Source organism: Solanum lycopersicum, chromosome 10 (assembly GCF_036512215.1).
Source record: "Solanum lycopersicum chromosome 10, SLM_r2.1".
Taxonomy (NCBI): Eukaryota; Viridiplantae; Streptophyta; class Magnoliopsida; order Solanales; family Solanaceae; genus Solanum; species Solanum lycopersicum.
Genome location: NC_090809.1, coordinates 3,154,244 through 3,173,486, shown reverse-complemented (window position 1 = coordinate 3,173,486; position 19,243 = coordinate 3,154,244). Strand labels below are relative to the sequence as shown.

The 19,243-nt window shown below is 28.6% G+C and overlaps 3 protein-coding genes across 5 annotated transcripts; all 3 read left to right on the top strand.

Moving 5' to 3' along the window:
* Nucleotides 1–4,194: 4,194 nt before the first annotated feature.
* LOC101255540 (GDSL esterase/lipase At5g45960-like) lies at nt 4,195–8,849 on the top strand. Of its 2 annotated transcripts, XM_004248414.5 has the most exons (5): nt 4,197–4,569; nt 5,271–5,401; nt 6,380–6,616; nt 7,661–7,919; nt 8,442–8,849. In XM_004248414.5, exons 1-5 carry the CDS (start codon nt 4,260–4,262, stop codon nt 8,636–8,638), a joined length of 1,134 nt encoding a protein of 377 aa, XP_004248462.1. In that variant the 5' UTR covers nt 4,197–4,259; the 3' UTR covers nt 8,639–8,849. The 2 variants fall into 2 exon arrangements, with proteins under 2 accessions (XP_019071382.1, XP_004248462.1); XM_019215837.3 differs by lacking the exon at nt 6,380–6,616 and having other exon boundaries at nt 4,195–4,569.
* A 1,300-nt stretch (nt 8,850–10,149) lies between these two features.
* LOC101255838 (GDSL esterase/lipase At5g45960-like) lies at nt 10,150–13,955 on the top strand. 2 transcript variants are annotated; one of them, XM_069290428.1, is made up of 5 exons: nt 10,150–10,407; nt 11,253–11,383; nt 12,013–12,246; nt 12,962–13,016; nt 13,669–13,955. In XM_069290428.1, the coding sequence occupies exons 1-5, from the start codon at nt 10,161–10,163 to the stop codon at nt 13,860–13,862; spliced, it is 861 nt and encodes a 286-aa protein (XP_069146529.1). In that variant the 5' UTR covers nt 10,150–10,160; the 3' UTR covers nt 13,863–13,955. The 2 variants fall into 2 exon arrangements, with proteins under 2 accessions (XP_069146529.1, XP_025883773.2); XM_026027988.2 differs by having other exon boundaries at nt 12,962–13,232.
* An 864-nt stretch (nt 13,956–14,819) lies between these two features.
* Nucleotides 14,820–18,579, top strand: LOC101253430 (GDSL esterase/lipase At5g45960-like). The gene is made up of 5 exons (XM_004248084.5): nt 14,820–15,145; nt 15,501–15,631; nt 16,478–16,711; nt 17,216–17,477; nt 17,994–18,579. Exons 1-5 carry the CDS (start codon nt 14,884–14,886, stop codon nt 18,182–18,184), a joined length of 1,080 nt encoding a protein of 359 aa, XP_004248132.4. The 5' UTR covers nt 14,820–14,883; the 3' UTR covers nt 18,185–18,579.
* The last annotated feature ends 664 nt before the right edge of the window (nt 18,580–19,243 follow it).

The window sequence follows — 19,243 nt, the reverse complement described above, 5'->3', positions numbered from 1 at the left end:
AATAGTAGCTGGTTCGTAGAATTAATTTAAATTACGATTGTTTTAATCAATGTATAATCTATGTATATCGATTAGAAAGAGTAAATAATGAATTGTGTGAAGATCCCCTTAATCCGTTTATAATTTAGATAGAAATTATTATAGTTCAAGGAGAAAAGGACACCACCCTATTAATTTAATATTGAATTGACAAAATATGGATATAATTAATTTAGGGATTTGTAAGTTATCAACTCTTAAGATTATCTCACAAGAGATATTTTAATATAATTTTGGGATTTTTTAAGGTATCAACTTTACTTTCCCACCCTATATTTCAATAATTGGCTCACATATTGTAGAATATTAGGGCTTCCCCTTCTTATCTCAATTGTGTGGTTTTAATAATAGTTTTTGTCCAAACTTTATCCAAGACACACTTCAATAATTATCTCAATTCTAACCTTGACCTTGACTCGGGATTTGATCTGACCTCAGACTCGACTGACCTCGACTCAAGATCTGAACCTTAAACCTTAATCAACCAAAGAGTATCTTGACCCAAACTTCGATTGGGGACCTAAGTTCAACCCTAACCTCGACTAGGGACTTGACCCTTAGCCTGACTGACTTGGTTTGAAGATAAAGAAAGACCCTTCAAATTTAAACTCGATTTTGCTTCGTTACCTAATTCATTGATTAAAGTTGCGAAATTGATTATTGATGATGATTTTTTGTCAATGGTATACGTTGTTTGTTCAAATTCTCGGTAATCAATATTCGGAAGAAAGATAGTATGAAAGAAAGATAATATGAATTCTATTTAGTCTAACTCTCTTTACGCTCGTCTTGACATGACTTGAGACCCAAACTCTGACCCTTGACATTCATGATCCCAACCTCAACATGAAACTCCTCATCGACCCCGACCCAAATATAGGATCTGACCCTAGCCCTCAGCGCCTTATTAGGGACTTGAACTAAAATCCTCGACTCGATGACCCGATCCCAACCTCGTCTAGGGACAGGACCTAACCCTGATTTGGAGCTCAACACCCAATCCAAAAATCGAGACTCGATTCATTTGTATATATTTTCGTATCATAATTTCCTCCAAGTCATGACCCAGAAAATCTTGATCCAATCCATAAGAAATTCCCTTATTTTGTGTTTCTTTTACTTATGCCCCTCAAAACAAAAAACCTAATATTCCTTGAAGCATAAGTATATATTTTCATATCATAATATCTTTTATGATTTTAGTTTCTAAATAACTTCTCCACCATTTGACATAGAACTATAACTAATATTAACACTATAACAAATAGAAATATAGTATTTTGATTTGGTTGGACCCATGTAAATTTATGTGAATTATGTGGTTCATGGCTAACAAAATTAATTATGCATGAGATGTTAGGAAAGTGTTGAGAAGTAGATACATCCTATTGAGCTGTCATTGGTCTTAAAGTCCTTTAAAAGTAATGAATTTTTATTGTGGGCAATGCCCCTTTATATATATATATATTATCTAAAATTGGTGGTTGTTTTCATTTTTTTGGACCTACCTTATTTATTTGTACTCACAAATTAGGTACTCACAAATTTGTAGTTTATTTTTGTATAAAATATAATTTATTGGTTTGTATCTTCAATTTTTGGATATTTATGAAGTTCTTTCATACAACATTTTTGACTTTCGTAAACTTTCGAGTAAAATTGTGTACATATCATTCTCTTCATATTTTAGCTACGAGACTATACATGATGTTAAGTAATTGTTGATTAATAGAACAACAAATTCCTTCAAATTTGATGTGATTAAATACATTGCCATAGCTTACAAATAATACATATAGTGTAAATCACATTTCTATTTTGGTTGTCGAATCATATGAAATTTTAATTCAAATATGTAATGTATGAAATATTTATGTACTAGTGAAACATAGACACACTTATTTTATAAGTAGTTTTCTACCCCTTTTCAGCCTACGTGATATTAGTTTGAAAAAAAAAAGTCAATCATCATTGGGCCCACAAGATAGTGCCACGTAGGTCGAAAAGGGGCAAAAAATTATTTAAAAAATAAGTTCGGGGGGGAGAGGGGGGGGGGGGAGAGTAATAGGACCTTAGTATAGTATAAGTGTGTCTCTGAGATTTCGAGCATAGGTTGAGGGGTACTTGTGCATAATCCTTTAAATTGAATTGAAATTTTCAACAAATATATTGATCTTTTTTTTAGAAATGACTTTTATAACTTAGGCTTATAAATTAAATTATAGGAATTTGCTTAAATCAAAACAAAAATGATTCCATTTCTACTTATTATTATTATGATAATATATTAAAAATGAGATCACAAATTGTTTGAAAAATAAGGTAAATTACTTACTACAATAAATTTAAATATATTGATAATGTAATAATACTTCACATTATCAATGTATATACGTTTAAAAAAAAAAAGGATTAGAATATACCCTTGACATTTGCAATATATTTTTATATATGTTTTTCGTAAATCTATTAGCTAATAAAAGTCTCTAATATTATTTTCGATCTCAAATACATCATTAAATAATTGGAAAAGTCCAATTAATTATTTCATGGTAATAATGGGAGTCACGTAAAAGTATATTTGGAACTTTTAAATTATTGTTCAAATAATTGCATTTGATTGCCATCCAGTGATAAATAATAATATCTATAGAATCAAAGTCCTTATATAATATTGGCTGTACTAGTTGACCACAAAGGAATTTTTTAATTTTATTCGATTTCGATTGAGATTTATGTTTTTTTTAAAAAAAAAAATTTGGTCTGTATATAAATTGATATTTAAGTTTGTATAAAGATGAATAAATTGATATACAAATCAAGTTAAGTGCATTTCACGTGAATTACCATGCAAATAAGTTAAAATGTTTATTTTTACACACTTAAAATTAAAAGACATAATTATCATCTAAAAACAAATTACAAAAACACGTTTATATATTATAACTTGACTGACTCGGCATAGCGCTTCGATCTACGTGAACATGTGGTGCAAAAATTCAATAGCTTGATCCCTTTTTCACTATAAGAAAATTGTGGATTACATGGAGATTTTTCTGGGAATTAGTATGAAAAATCTGTAGGAATTTTTTTTTTTTTACAAATTTTTATAGAAATCACCAGAAAAAATTCCATGTAATTCACCATTTTCTTACGGTGTTTGACAAAGTAATGGACAAGTGGAATGATTTTGATTTTTGATATGATATTTTAACACATTTTTGGAATCTTCCACTAAAGAATTTTGTCATAACCGCACAAGATATACCACGTATAAGGATCCAATTATATTTTTATTATAGACAAAAAAAAAATATAATTAAAATACAGTCAATCGGTACATTAAGTTCCCTCTATATGCGGAGTTCAAAGAAATATAAATCGATTTATGATTTGAAATTTATGAATTCTCAATAATTTCAAATTTAAAAATAATTATTTTGTATGTGCCTAAATGAAATCAAACCATGTACGACAAATATTACTTATATATTAATTAATTTTTTAATATAAATTTAAGATATACATAAAATTTATTCGATATCTTAGATTCGTAGAGCATAAACAATAATGGAAAGGAAAAAAAACAGTTGAAGAATTCATTAGCTATTTTTGAGATGATTTCTGTGTGTTGTATATATATTCAGAATAAATATATTTTGTTGTATTTATTATTAATAATTGAAGTGGACCTATATTTAATCAGTAGGAAATAAAAAAAGAATTTTAAAATATGTGATCGAAATGAAAAATTACATATTTGAAGGAAACAAATAAACGTCATTTTAAATTAAGGTAACAAGTGAAAACGACTCGATTGAAATTATGTTTAATTAAATTGGTTAAAGTATGCGAAATTTCTTACTTTTTACGAAAAAATAGATTTTACAATCAAAGTTCCGTGGCTAACTCATATTGTCTATCAGTCTATCACCATTTCCTTATATCTTTTTCGTTACTGGTTATACGTACAAAATTAATTTCAAAATTAAATATCGTACGAAAGATCTTTAAAATAATCCGAAAAGAGAAAGGATCTAAAAAAGTACTATATATTTTAAATTTTTATAGAGGTCCACTGCTATTATTAATAGTACCTACACACAACAATTTTTTATTTTTTTTTGCCATTATATATACAACACATTATAATAGACCAAAAAACTCATTCTAATTTTTTCAACAATTTTTTTTTCTCTCCCAATTATTATTCTTCAACAATGATTTTTCCTTGTAAAATTATTCTCTTTTTGCCCATTCTTCTCATTATTATTTTCCAAAATAAAACTCAAGGTCGAACATTATTATTAAATAATAATAATAATAATAATAATTATAAAAAATTGCCAAGGCCATTTAACAATACAGTTTCAGCTGTTTTTGTGTTCGGAGATTCCACGGTTGATTCCGGCAACAACAACTACATAAACACCATCGCAAAGTGCGATTTTCCGCCCTACGGTCGCGATTTCTCGAACCACGTTCCCACCGGGAGGTTCACTAATGGTCGTCTCGTTACAGATTACTTAGGTACGTACGTACATATATAGTAAAAAATATTTATGATTGCATCGTGTACGTATAGCATTATTCATGTACATAGATAGGGGAAATAGTACTTTCATTGAATACGTGATCATTATAATGAAATACTGTTACAAGGAGATCTTGCTTACTTAGGTACGTACGTACATATAGTCAAAAATATTTATGATTGCATCGTGTACGTAGCATTACTCATGTACATAGATAGGGGAAATAGTACTTTTATTGAAAACGTAATCATTATAATGAAATACTGTTACAGGGTGATCTAGTTTTACATTAAAATGTAAATTTTGCTCTATCATATCATTTAAGATGTATTATGAGCTACATTTTCATTTTACATATTTTGGTCGAACATGAAATTTAACAAAGAAAAAGAAATACTTTATATAAAAAATATGTGGTCAAGAAAATTAATAGAATATAGTTATTTTGATTTTTTGTGATGATAAATCGTGTCATTAAGATATAATTAAAAGTTTAAAGTTAAATTATTTTGAAAAAAGAGGATTTTTGTTTGAGTGTTACTTAAAAAGAATTTCTATATAATCACCAATATATATACATAGATTTTAGAGTTTTTTTTTTTTATATTTTATCTAATTGTTATGGTATTTTTTTTAAAAAAAAAGTGAAACTGTCAATGTATATAATTTAAATAATATTATAAATTTTTGTAACAGCTTGGTATGTGGGAATCAAAGATTTCGTGCCACCTTATTTAGACCCGAGTCTTAGCTTGGACGAACTCATGACCGGAGTTAGTTTTGCCTCGGGTAGCTCTGGCTTTGACCCTCTCACAGCTCAATTAGTCGTACGTCTCTCTTATTTATTTATTTCGTATAATAAAACTAGCGATATAATTAAAATATTTATTATTGCGCGATCTGAGATTTCGATGGAAGGATATTAATTGACTTCCCTTAAATAAATCATTGTTGACTAGTGTAGTTGTAACATAATGGTAATTAAAAATTCAAAAAATTACAAATAATCAACTTTATAGTAATTTATTAGGTGCATTAATTAATTTAAAATTGTTGAAATCTTGCAAAATTTATTCTTTATAAAGAAAAAGAACAAATACTCTGTTATAATCTGACACTTGAATCATAGTTGCATTGAATTTTTTTCTTTATAAGTAAATTACTCCCAACAACTAAAACTTGTACTATCTGCATTAACCTTTAATTTAAAAAATATAAAAATATATAAGTTAATAAAAAAAATGATTTCTCTATATTCATCATAAAAGTAGAAAAAAATAAATTTCATAAATAATATTATACATCGATAGTCTCTTATACTAACACATACTTCATCTCCACTCTCGACGCTAATCTCGATAATATTCATTTTTATAGTATTTATCGAAATGCTTAAGATAATATGTTTTATATTTACTTATAAAACTTAAAATATATAAAAAAAAATACCATTTATTTTTTAGAAAGCTTTCCTTTTCTAGTAATGATATAATTAGATAGAGACTTAGGGTTTCATACCATGTTCCAACTTTATTTTTGTATAAGGGTAGACGTTTAATTTTTTTACAAAAATATTAACGATTCGAATGTTATCGTAAAATAAACTACTTATATTATACCAAAAAGAGAAATGATAGGTATAACTAGACAGTAAGACGTGAATAATCAATCATTATACTGTAAAAATTGCGTAGGTTCGATCTATAGTGATTATACCCTTTTTTTTTAATCAATTGATTATTGACAAGATTGTGATTTGATATTGATTATTATTATTATTATTATTATTATTATTATTATTGCAGGATGTAATTACGATGGAAAAACAGCTGGAATATTTTAAAGAATACAAAAGAAAACTTGAAAACTCAATTGGAAAAGAAAAGACAAAAATATTAATAAGCAAAGCAGCATTTATAATAAGTGCAGGAACAAATGATTTTGCTGTAAATTATTATAACACCCCATTTAGAAGACAAAAATATTATAATGTCTCTCAATATCAACAATTCTTGATGCAAATGGTCCAACAATTTATCCAAGTAAGTATATATCATATACTCTTTCTCGGTCTCAATTTAAATGACACTTTTTCTGTTTTGAGACTCAAACAATTTAAGTTTGATAGAAAATTTACGCATGAAATTTTTTAATTTTTTTAAAATGAAAATTTATATATTTATGAACTACGTAAAAAGTACTATAAGTCATAATAATTTATAATTCAAAGTATTTTAAAAAAATTAAGCTCAAAGATAGATTTGTTTGACTCTTAAATTCAAAATGTAACATATAAAATGAGACTGGATGTTGTGATAAATTATAGCCATGTGATTCTTATAAATGTGGAAAGATATATAGGACTAATATTTTTATTGACAAATTATAGCCATGTGGTTCTTATAAATGTGAAAAAAAATCTGATTGTATGCATATATTTTTATCTTTATACTTTGGGTTTTTTTTTAAAAAAAAGAAAAAAATATTAGTGGCATGAGTAGGATACATAGAGGTGAAGTGATTTAATAGGCCTTTTTGAAATGATATAAACATATTATTATAATAATAATAATTTGGAAGCAAAAACATTTATGATGATTTATGAAGTGGGGAAGGGTTGAGTTAGGTGTTGTTATGTAATTACTACAATTAATTGGAGACAACCAAATTTTTACAAGTTTTTAATTCCTTTTTTTACAAATATTATATTGTTTTTCGGTAACTGCATCTCAATTAATTTTATAGAATATCTTCTTTTCTTTAACGATCAAGTACATGATGATTTTGTACTTCACTAAAATTTAAATATAAGACCTTATTAATTTCAATTTATTTGATTGATAATTGGACAACGTACATGGTTCAGTTAGCTGCTTGAATTTGTAAAATCAAATTTTTTTCGTAGGAGGTAAGGAAAGAGGAAAATAGGGAGGGGATTACGTGATAGAAAATCGATTCTTCATGTAATCAATTAACTGAGCAACTAAAATTTCCTGTCTGAATATTTATCCAAATGGTATATGTATCAATTTAATGTGTTTGATACTAATATTTTGTATACAAAAACTTTGTGTTGATTGTTCTAGGGTTTGATGAACGAAGGAGCTCGAGTAATCGGCGTCGCCGGAGTTCCGCCTTTCGGGTGCTTGCCGATAGTCATCACGATAGATTCCGGTGACGCACTTCAACCTCGTCGATGTATCGAATCGTACTCCGCCGTTGCAAGAGAGTACAACTCGCTACTTCAACGCTTATTAAAGACTATGGAAATTGATGGCACAAAATTATTCTACGTCGATATCTATAGTCCAATAAATGACATGATACAAAATCCAATTAAATATGGTGAGCAACCCAAAATAATTAATTTTCCACTTTTGGATAATGTTATTTTTCAATTTTTATTGGTCAAAATTTTCTAAAACTTAGATTTTTTAAATTAGAAATATAATTTTTCTAACAAAAATATATAAAATAAGTATCGTAAGTAGCATTTCAAACTAATTGTCTCGTCAAACCCCCCCCCCCCCCCCCAATTTTCCAAATGCCTCCACCCCCGCCTCCACTCCCAACTCACTCCTACCCCCTCATCCTCCTTCACCCCTAGCTCGCTTTTTATATAAAAATATTTTTGAAATAATTTTTTCTGTATATACTAAGTCAACGTTTTACCAAATGAAGGTAAGAAAATCGAAAAATTTTCAGGAAAAATATTTCCTTCATATCAACTAAATTTTTAAAATACAAAGAAATTAGCTTGTTATAGTAAATTATCGACTTTAATTTTTTTAATTATTAATTCTACTTATTGTAAACAATATTTTATAATTTGATTTAATGGCGTAAAAATTACTTAATATTTTGTAGGATTTAGTGAAGTTACCATGGGATGTTGTGGAAGTGGACTTATTGAAGCATCAATTCTTTGCAATCCAAAATCAATTGTATGCAATAATCCTTCAAATCATATGTTTTGGGATGCAGTCCACCCAAGTGAAGCTACTTATTACAATGTTTTCAAAGCAATACGTCCTTCTATTGATTTTGCCATCAACCAATTGTAAACATCGGGTGAATCAAGAATTAGAATTCAGATAAAGAAAAAAAATATCGATCGATTGATTCTTTTTTTTTTTAGATTTTGATGATATATTATGGTGAATGTATTTGGTGGTGGTGAAGTCAGAAATTTAAATTAAGGGATTTATGTTAAAGGTACTTCATCTGTTTCAAAAAGAATGATTCTATTTTCTTTTTAATCTGTTTAAAAAAGAATGACCCCTTTCCTTTTTTGACAACACTTTTAACTTTAACTTTCCACGTGGCATGTTTAAGAAAAAAGATTAAAGGGCATTTTGGTAAAGTCTTCTTTCTTTTCTTAAACTCCGTTCCAAGTCAAATTAGGTCATCCTTCATGAAACGGAGGGAGTACTCTCTTTGTCTATTAATTTTTTATTTTCGTATGATGTTTAAGAAATCATAAATAAGAAGATCATTTTATCAACTTATTTTTTAAAAGAACTTCTCTTTTAATTTGTTAATTTTGACGGTGCTTAAGAAATTATAAATAAAACGATAATTTTACTAACTCGCTTTTTCAAAAAAAAAATTGAGAATTTTATAAACAAATTTCAACACTTAAAAAAAGAATTAATTACAAGAGTAATATAAAAAAAATTAATTAATGTTTTTTGATTAATATGATGGGGAACTATTATAGGACGACTAATTATATAATGATCAACTAATCAATATGAAATGAAGGAAGTAATAATCGTGTAAAGATGATTCAACAACTTATACATGAAATTAAAACAATTTAATAATTTATAAATCAAAGTATCAAACTAATATACACTCATCAATTTTGATTCGATTTTTAAAAAATAAAGTACAAAATTAGATTTCTTTTATCTCAAGAAAACAAGAAATAAATAAAGTAAAAGCATAAACTTTCTACTTTGCTAAGGTAGTTCTATATATGTACCAATGTACATTGGCCCTTTAGTGACATTGATTTGCACTTCACTAAATTCTTAAATTTCTTGCCTGCATGCACTTTCTTTCATAGGAAGTTGTTATTATTAACGACATGATTTTCGTAAATAATCACTATAATAAATTTAATTATGCTTTATAGTTATAATTATATATTTACGAATTATAGCTATAATTTAAGCTGTCTCGTTCGTATAGCTACAAAATAACTATTATGTCTTGATCTGCATGCCTCTTTACCTATATATATATGAGGAAAAAAGTTTGAAATATATCTGAACTTTGATCGAAATTGTGTTACGATACTAAATTTTATGGAAGACCTTTTTACCCCCTTGCACTATTTAATAGCGTATTGTGCTCACGTGGACATAAAAAATATTGCATCTTTTTAAATAGTAATGTGTCACGTGGACACATATATACCTTTAAAATACACTTTTTAAAAGTGCAGCGGTAAAAGGTCTTTTATAAAGTTTGGTATCGTAACTGCAATACCGACCAAAATTAAAGTATTTTTCAGACTCTTTTCCTTGTCTATATAACACCTTATGATGTCTACAAATTCATTATCCATATCTAATCAAAATGCATTTTTCATATTCTTATATTTTTCTTTTACATCTTCTTGTGTTAATATTGAAAGCTCATGCTCAAAAACATAATAGTTTAGTTTCTACAATTCTTGTTTTTGGAGACTCAACAGCTGATCCTGGAAACAATAATCACATATTAACTACTATTAAGAGTAATTTCAAACCCTATGGAAGAGAATTTCCTAATCATGTTTCAACAGGAAGGTTTACTAATGGGAAGCTTGCTTATGATTTCATTGGTAATTATTCTACAAAATACTTTTATTAGTTACTTTGATTAGTTAGTTAAGTTTGAAATGACACATAAAAAGGTTGCAAAAGTAGGGTCTAGGGGTGGATTTTGTAGCTAGGTTCGACTGAATTCATTAATTTTAGTTCGAGCAATGTATATGCATGCATATGTAAAAATAGGTTTGAAACATATTATTAACGATATAATTAAGAAATAGTGTGTTTTATTTAATAACTGAACTTTCTAGACGAGATGATCGCATAGATTAGACGATATAGAATATTTGTATAAATAAACCACTTCTTCTTAGATTGTATGTGATGTATATTATAATTTTTATATAACAAATTGAACTAAACGATCAATAAGAAATAATAGTAGGAGCAGATAATCTTAGCATAACTAATTTCAATATATAATTAATCATATCATCATAATAACTTGTGTTCAACTTTAAGATTCTTAACATTGAGTTTATTTTAGGGAAAATACCCAAGTACCCCCTCAACCTATGCCCGAAATCTCAGAGACACACTTATACTATACTAAGGTCCTATTACCCTCCTGAACTTATTTTATAAGTAATTTTCTATCCTTTTTTAGCCTACGTGGCACTAGTTTGAAAAAAAAGTCAACCATCGTTGGACCCACAAAATAGTGCCACGTAAGATAAAAAGGGGTAAAAAATTATTAATAAAATAAGTTCAGGGGGTAATAAGACCTTAGTATAGTTTAAGTGTGTCTCTGAGATTTCGGCATAGGTTGAGGGGTACTTGGGCATTATCCCTTTATTTTAATTCTTAAACTATGGGTTAATTAAGACCTAATATTTATTTGGTTATTTTAATGCAGCTAAGCATTTTGGTATCAAAGAATATGTGCCTCCATATTTAGATCAAAGTTTAAGTATTGAAGAACTCAAGACTGGAGTTAGTTTTGCATCTGCTGGAACTGGAATTGACCCCCTCACAGCACAACACTCTGTATGCTATCTCAAACCCCCCCCCCCCCCCCCCCCCAAGAAAAAAAAATATTTTTAATATGGTGTAATATTATCTTCGTTTTTTGAATTACGAGTATCCAATAATACATTTTAAGTACACCATTCCCTTCTCTTTTTACGATACCACAACAATATACCAATATTCATATAGTATTAATGACTAATGAGTAATTTTTGAACAAAAAATCTTACTGATATCAATAGTATCAATTAAGCTAAATTATCTGCCTAATTAATGATATAATACTTATTAAGTATTAGTTAAGCGAAATTAGTTTGGAGGGGTGTGTGTGTATAGTGTTATTATTTAGTAGTGTATGAATATAAAGGAGTATATGTTTGTAACTATTTTGTTTTATGAGGTATTTACTTAATTTTCCCTTTATAAAAACACGTAATAGCTTAGTGGACAAGCGCCTTTTAATTCTATAATTCAATAAATTTAAAATTCTGAATTCGTATTAATCATAATGTTGTCATAGACTCATAGTCATAGGAACAAAATAGAGCTAGACTTGTTTTATATTATAAGTTGATTCAATTTTTATTCTCAACAATGATTAACCAACCCCCCACCCCCACCCCCACCCCTTTTTGTGGAATTTTTAGAATGTGATACCATTATCAAAGCAAGTGGAATACTTCAAGGAGTATCAAGAGAAAATAGAGGCAGCTATTGGGAAAGAGCAAACAAAAAAATTGATAAAAGAATCATTGTTCATTATAAGTATAGGTTCAAATGATATTATTGCAAATTACAAGTTATATCCATTTCCTAGTGAAAACTACACAGTCTCAGCCTACATTGACTTCTTGTTACAACATGCCCACAACTTCCTAAAGGTTTGTCTACTCATTTAAAAGTTAAGTTATATACGCTGATAATATAATTTTCTTTTTTATAGCATATATTCAATTTAATTGGCTATTGTAAGTACTCATACAATTTTTTATGACTTGAGTTTCAATAGAAAAGCGATGATAATGAATGGAATGATCTCTCGTTGGATCACGACGATATCCCACAACTCTTTTATATGATCTGGATAATTCTTAATTTTTTTCTTTTTGAGTTTGTTTTTTTGTGTGAGTTGAGTTAAGATGATTGAGGTCGAATCTAACATACTATAGTCAAGCTAGGAAATCAGACAGTTGCCGAGGTGTGAAAATACCTCGATTCATGAATGTGCACGTACTGGACTAAACAGCGAAAATCCAGATAAACAATCTTTCTACCTTTAAACCTAGTTTTTAATGTGTGAATTAGATCCAAAATCGAAGTTGACATATGTTCAAAGGTTCGTATATTACAAATCTAGTAAAAAATTTACCTATGGAAATTTTTGATTAATTCCACCACTTTGTAAGACTTATTAATCTTCGATTAATGATGGTGAAAATGAACTATATATTAAAGTAAGCAATGTGGTAAAATAAATAGTTATAAGGTAGTCTAGCTCGATCCAGGTAATAATATCGAAATGTCTTTTTTAGTCGGACCAATTCAACTACTAATAACTTTAATTAATTATTTTTCAACTTAATTTTAATTATGCAGGAATTATTAGATGAAGGAGCTAGGAAAATTGCAATGGCTGGTCTACCACCATTAGGTTGTTTACCAATTGTCATTACACTTAACTCAAATGATGTATTTTCAAAGAGAAATTGCATTGATTCCTTTAATTCCATTGCTAGAGACTACAATTCCAAGCTCCAAAACAAATTAAATGACATGCAAAATAGCTTTGCAAATTTGGGTTCTAGAATTGCTTATTTAGAAGCTTATAAATCTACTATGGACATAATTCAAGACAAGAAGTTATATGGTGAGTAATTGTGATTCATACTCTATATTTTAGGAAAATAATGTCTGAAATATATTTGAAATTTAATCGAAATTGTTCTAACAATACTATACTTTGGAAAGAACCTTTTACCCCTCTGCACTATTTAATAGTGTATTCTAAAGGTATGTATGTGCCCACAAAGATATAAAAAATATTGCAGAATTATAAACTTTAAAATATACTATTAAATAGTGCAAGGGGGAACATTTAGTATTGTAACAATAATTTTGGCCAAAATTAGAGTATTTTTCATACCCTGTATTTTCAAATAGTTTTATGTAAGTTTTATATTTTAGAAGTACAAGTAATAATAGTATATATGACAGTGAAGTATGTCTAATTATATAGTTTTTTCTTATTTAATTTATTAAAACTAATATAAATTTTTATTCCTTTTGTTTTTTTTTCTTTATAGATTTTGAATTTGTGAACATTGGCTGCTGTGGAACTGGCTTATTGGAATTTGGACTTGCATGTAATCCCATGTCAAATATTTGCCCAAATTCATCAAAGTATTATTGGTGGGATTCAGTCCATCCAACTGAGAAGGCATATGATATTATTTCTAAAACACTTTTTCCAACTATTGATTCCATCATCAAGAACTAGTAATAATAATAATACTTTGTATATTTAATAATTTTAGTGCGATACAATAAAAATCAAATTGATCATCTATGAAATCAAGTCAGTTATCGATCATGTGTTATATGAAACTTCAAATATACACATGATGACATGAAAGGACAACTTTACTATAATACATGAAAAGTTCTCAAGTTAGCATAATCACGATGATTTTCATGTGTCTCACAGCTATAACGCGATCACCATGCACATTTTCCTCACGCAATCGCACAAATACGAATAAATATCTGCAACAGTTAGATTAACTCATTTTGAAATATGAAAATTTAAAATGAGAGACGATTGAATTATTACACGTATAACAATAATTATATATTTGGTGAGATTGAATTATTACACTTAGTTTGATAAATATGATGGTGTGGGTGTATGAATGTATATGTGTCAAATTAAGGTTCATAGAAAGTTGACTAAAAACTCCTATACAAAAATTAGAAAGCATATTATAAGGTTACACTTATTTTATTTTTTCCTATTTATGAACCATGCACATTCATAAATAGGCGTTTGGTGATCAAAAAGAGTATAAATTATGATACAAGTTAATTTTAATTGTATTGCCACTTATACCAAACTCAAAGAAATTAATTAATTAGAGATGGTGGTTAAGAAAACTTTAAATTACATTTGAAGTGTTTGGTCCATCAAACAATTACAAGAACAAAAGCAACATCGATCATGACAATAAAAATAGCTTTCAACGATAATAAATATATGCATATATAAAAAATATTAAAATTATCAATTTTAATTAACTGTCATTGTTAACGTCGATATGGACTCTAGAAACGTTTGCAAAGAGCACTAGTTACCTCTAAATTTATTTTTATAATTAAACAAATAATTAAATCCATTTAATTCTTAATTAACTAGTCATGCTATATATATATAACTCCTTGTTTTTAATAAAGTCATCAAAAGGCATAAGATTGAAGCTTTAAACTTTTCCAAAATTTTCTTGATCAAATCATTAATTATTAATATGAGTCTTTTAAATTTTTTTATTATTCTTTTGTTAATTTTCTTCATGTTGGAAGCTCCAATATTAATTAAAGCTCTATCTAAGAATAATAATAATTTAGTTTCTGCCATTTTTATTTTTGGAGATTCAACAGCTGATCCTGGAAATAATAATTATATATCAACTCCTTTCAAGAGTAATTTCTCACCTTATGGAAAAGATTTTCTAAACCATGTTCCAACTGGAAGGTTTACTAATGGAATGCTTGCTAATGATTTCATTGGTAATTAATTCTTCTTTTTCTTTTTCTTTTCGAACATCGAAAATAATTTCTATCGAACTTTACTTGTGAAATTACATTAGATATATTGTTGTTGTAATTTTTAGACACTAACCAATGCAAAATATATTTACATTTTAAATACAGAATCTAGAGTCAGTGGATTCAGAAAGAGTGTGATCTAATCAGATGACACTCTGTATTACATCTTAATGTAAATCTTGATTCTGTCACTAAATTAAATCGGAAGTTCAATGTAGAACCTAAGTATAAAACTCGTCTTAGATTCGCCTCTCTCTCTCTATATATACACACATGCAACTTCATTGTGCTTGAAATTTGTGTTTGATTAATGCAGCTAGGTATGTTGGTGTTAAAGAATATGTGCCTCCATATTTGGATCAAAGTTTGAGTATTGAAGATCTCAAGACTGGAGTTAGTTTTGCATCTGCTGGAACTGGATTTGATCCCCTTACACCAAAAATCAGTGTATTATATCTAATACTCATCTGTTTTTTTTTTCTCTCACCTGGTGTTTGGTATCCTCATTGAAATCTGACTAAATTCAGATTCGCGTAAGAAAGTTCTACATTGGGGTTAAACCGCTCCCAAAGACGACTCCATATCAAGGGGACTCGAATCCGGGACCTCTTGGGTTTCCCACCACATTGGAGTCTCACTTAATCCGGATTTACGCCGAAAAGTCCCGGGTTGGGGGTAAAACGCTTCCCAATGAAGGTGACTTCATACCCAAGGGGACTCGAACCCGAAACCATTATCCCGTTAGTGAGATAATGGGTTAATTAACCACCTTTCCATTAGTGGGATAATGGGTCCATGATGTGGGATAATGGACTCATATAATATGGACCATATCAGCATTAACAAAAATGCAAACAGTAAAATGCTCCTTAACAAAGACGACTCCGTAGACAAGACCTCTTGGTTAAGAATGAAAGAAATTACTACTCCATCTAATACTCATCTAATTCTCATTAATCCCCTACTCTTTCATCATTTCTCTTTATGGGACGAAAATATAGTAGGATTCGAACCCTCACCGTATATACGGAGGAAACATATTTTTTCATGTTCAGTTGATTAAATTTTCTGAAAAACATCGTCTCTAAAAAAAATATGAAAAATGAAGAAAATGACTTACCTAGTAGAATTTAGAAAAACAAATTCCACAACTGACATTGCATATTGATTATGTCATTCTCACTCACTAACACAACAACAAATCCCATTGCCCCGCCCACCCCACAACCCTTACATTACATAGTATTTCTCTGGATTATATATATATATATTTTTTTTTGGAAATAAATACAGAATGTGATCTCATTGTCAAAGCAAATAGAATATTTCAAGGAGTATCAAGAGAAAATGGAGGCAGCTATTGGAAAAGAGCAAACACAAAATTTGATAAAAGAATCATTGTTCATTATTAGTGCAGGCACAAATGACTTTGTTGTCAATTACAACACACTTCCAATTCGTAGTAAAACCTACAAACTCTCAAACTACACTGACTTCTTGTTACAACATCTTCAACTCTTCCTCCAGGTTGGTTACCCATCTTCAAGAATTTTCCTCTAGATTAATATCGAAAAAAATTAAGTTATATACACTGACAATATATAATTTTAAAATATTTTATAAGGTGGGGGGGGGGGGGGGGGTAATTTAACTGTCGATAGTAAGTTCTTATGTTAGTCTTTCAGGTTATCATATCAAACTTGACATAAAAAGTTCTCTAACTATACTTGTGATTGTTTTAAACTACCTCTATTTAAAATAAATACATGACCTTAGTTTATTGTGTTACACAATTCATTACTCGATTTATCCTAATTTATATATGACACATTTTTTTAAGCATGTCTGAAAAAGAATATCACATTTTTTATATTAAAAAATAATTAACGACAAAGAATATCTCATTTTAATACAGCCACACAAAACAAGCCTTATTTCAGATAATAAATTTCAAAAGTCTTTTATGTTATAGCATGATTTAAATTAATGTCAATGGTTTTTCTTTTTTCTTTTTGGCTTAATTTTGTGTAGAAATTGTTGGATCAAGGGGCTAGGAAAATTGGCATGGTAGGTCTACCACCAATGGGTTGTTTACCAATTGTCATCACCATTCACTCTGATAATGCATTTTCAAAGAGAGATTGCATTGATTTCTACTCTTCCATTGCTAGAGACTACAATTCCAAGCTCCAAAACAAGTTAAATGACATCAAGTTTGCAAATTTGGGTTCAAGATTTGCTTATTTAGATATATATGGACCATTGATGGACATGATTGTAGGCCACAAATATGGTGAGTCTATACTAATTCTTATGTGCGGAATACGTAGAAGAGTCGGTTCATAGACTAACTTTATATCGATAATCTTTCCCTTACCTCTTATGAATTCGTGACTTTTCTGATCAAACGATAATAACTTAATTTACCAGTGTATTTGAGGAGTAATTCTAATTTTGATATGGTAACTTATAAACTTATTTCCACAAATCTAATAATGAATACATAAGAACCAACATGTGTGTGTGTTCATTCATGCATTATAATCACTAAAACATTATTAATTAATTCACAATCTTGTTTTAGTTTTATCATTAATTTGTAGTACGTTAATATAATTTGACGTAAACGCTTTGTTCATTACAATATAAATATTATAAATTATAATAACAACATATTCAGTATAATCTCATATGTGAGGTCTGAAATGACAGACTATACACAAATTTTATTCGACCTATCTTTAAATCTTGAAAGACCGTTTTCGATAGATCCTCGGCTCTATATGATATGTTTTTTTTTTAATGATAGATTTTGAAAAGGCTAACTATGGCTGCTGTGGAACTGGCTTATTGGAAGGTGCATTTTTGTGCAACCCAAGTTCATATGTATGCAAAAATGCATCAAAGTATGTTTTTTGGGATTCAATTCATCCAACTGAGAAGACATATTATCTTATTTCTCAAACATTTCAGCCAACTATTGATTCCATCACCAAATAGTTTAACTTATATGCAATATATCAGTATAAGGAAACTTTTATATTACGAGGTTATTTTTAGTTATCGCAGTGCATAATCTATTTTATTTTTAAGCTTAATAAAGAAGTTTTACATTTAAAAAAGTTTATCCGTAGCTTTTAGGGACAACTACAAAAATCTTCTATATCTGGGGCTAATTACATTTCCAGAAGTTTCGCTAATTACAATAATCTCAAATTTTTTTATTACTTTTGAATACATTTCTTGGTTGTTCGATGCTTTGCAAATGATACATTACTTAATGTGAGAGATGTATTCGAGAAGATATAGGGATGTATCCAAGAGGGTATAGCAATGTATCCGAGAGAGAATTTTTGTTATTTTTTTAAATGACAGGAATTTTAGAAATTATGTTATTTTAAATTGTGCATTTGTGTAATTTTTTTTTAAGTGATTTGATAACAAGCAAATGAGACATTCAATGGCAATATATATATTTTTAGTGATAATATTTATCGTTGCAAAAATATTTAGCGTCAATTGAGTCAATATTATTGCATCTAAAATTGCTAAAACCTTTAACAATGATATATAAAGTGTTGATCATAAATATTCATATTATATAATAACCGTTAAATATAATATAGCAACAATTACATTATTCAAAGATCTCTACTACTATTCCTCATCATTATCAACTAGTGTCTCGTCCCTAGAGACAACCCTACCTTGTGGCGTGAGGTATATATGCATTTGGTAATTTTATTTTATTTTTGTTATATATGTATAGATAATCTGAGAAAGGATAGATATATTTAATTCTGCATTCTTATAAATTAGAACTCATTTGGGTACACTACTGGTTTGAAGCTATGATGGTACATCTCGCATCATTGTGAGTTCGAGCCTAGACAAGGAGCTACTTTATCTTTAAATTTTGTGGTTGTCTCTGCTCACCGTCCATCATCATTAACTATCACCAATATGAGTGCGAGCCTAGACAAGGAGCTACCTTATTTTTAAATCTTGTGTTTGTCTCTGGCTCTCTGTTCACCGTTCAGTCATCTTCAACCACGACTA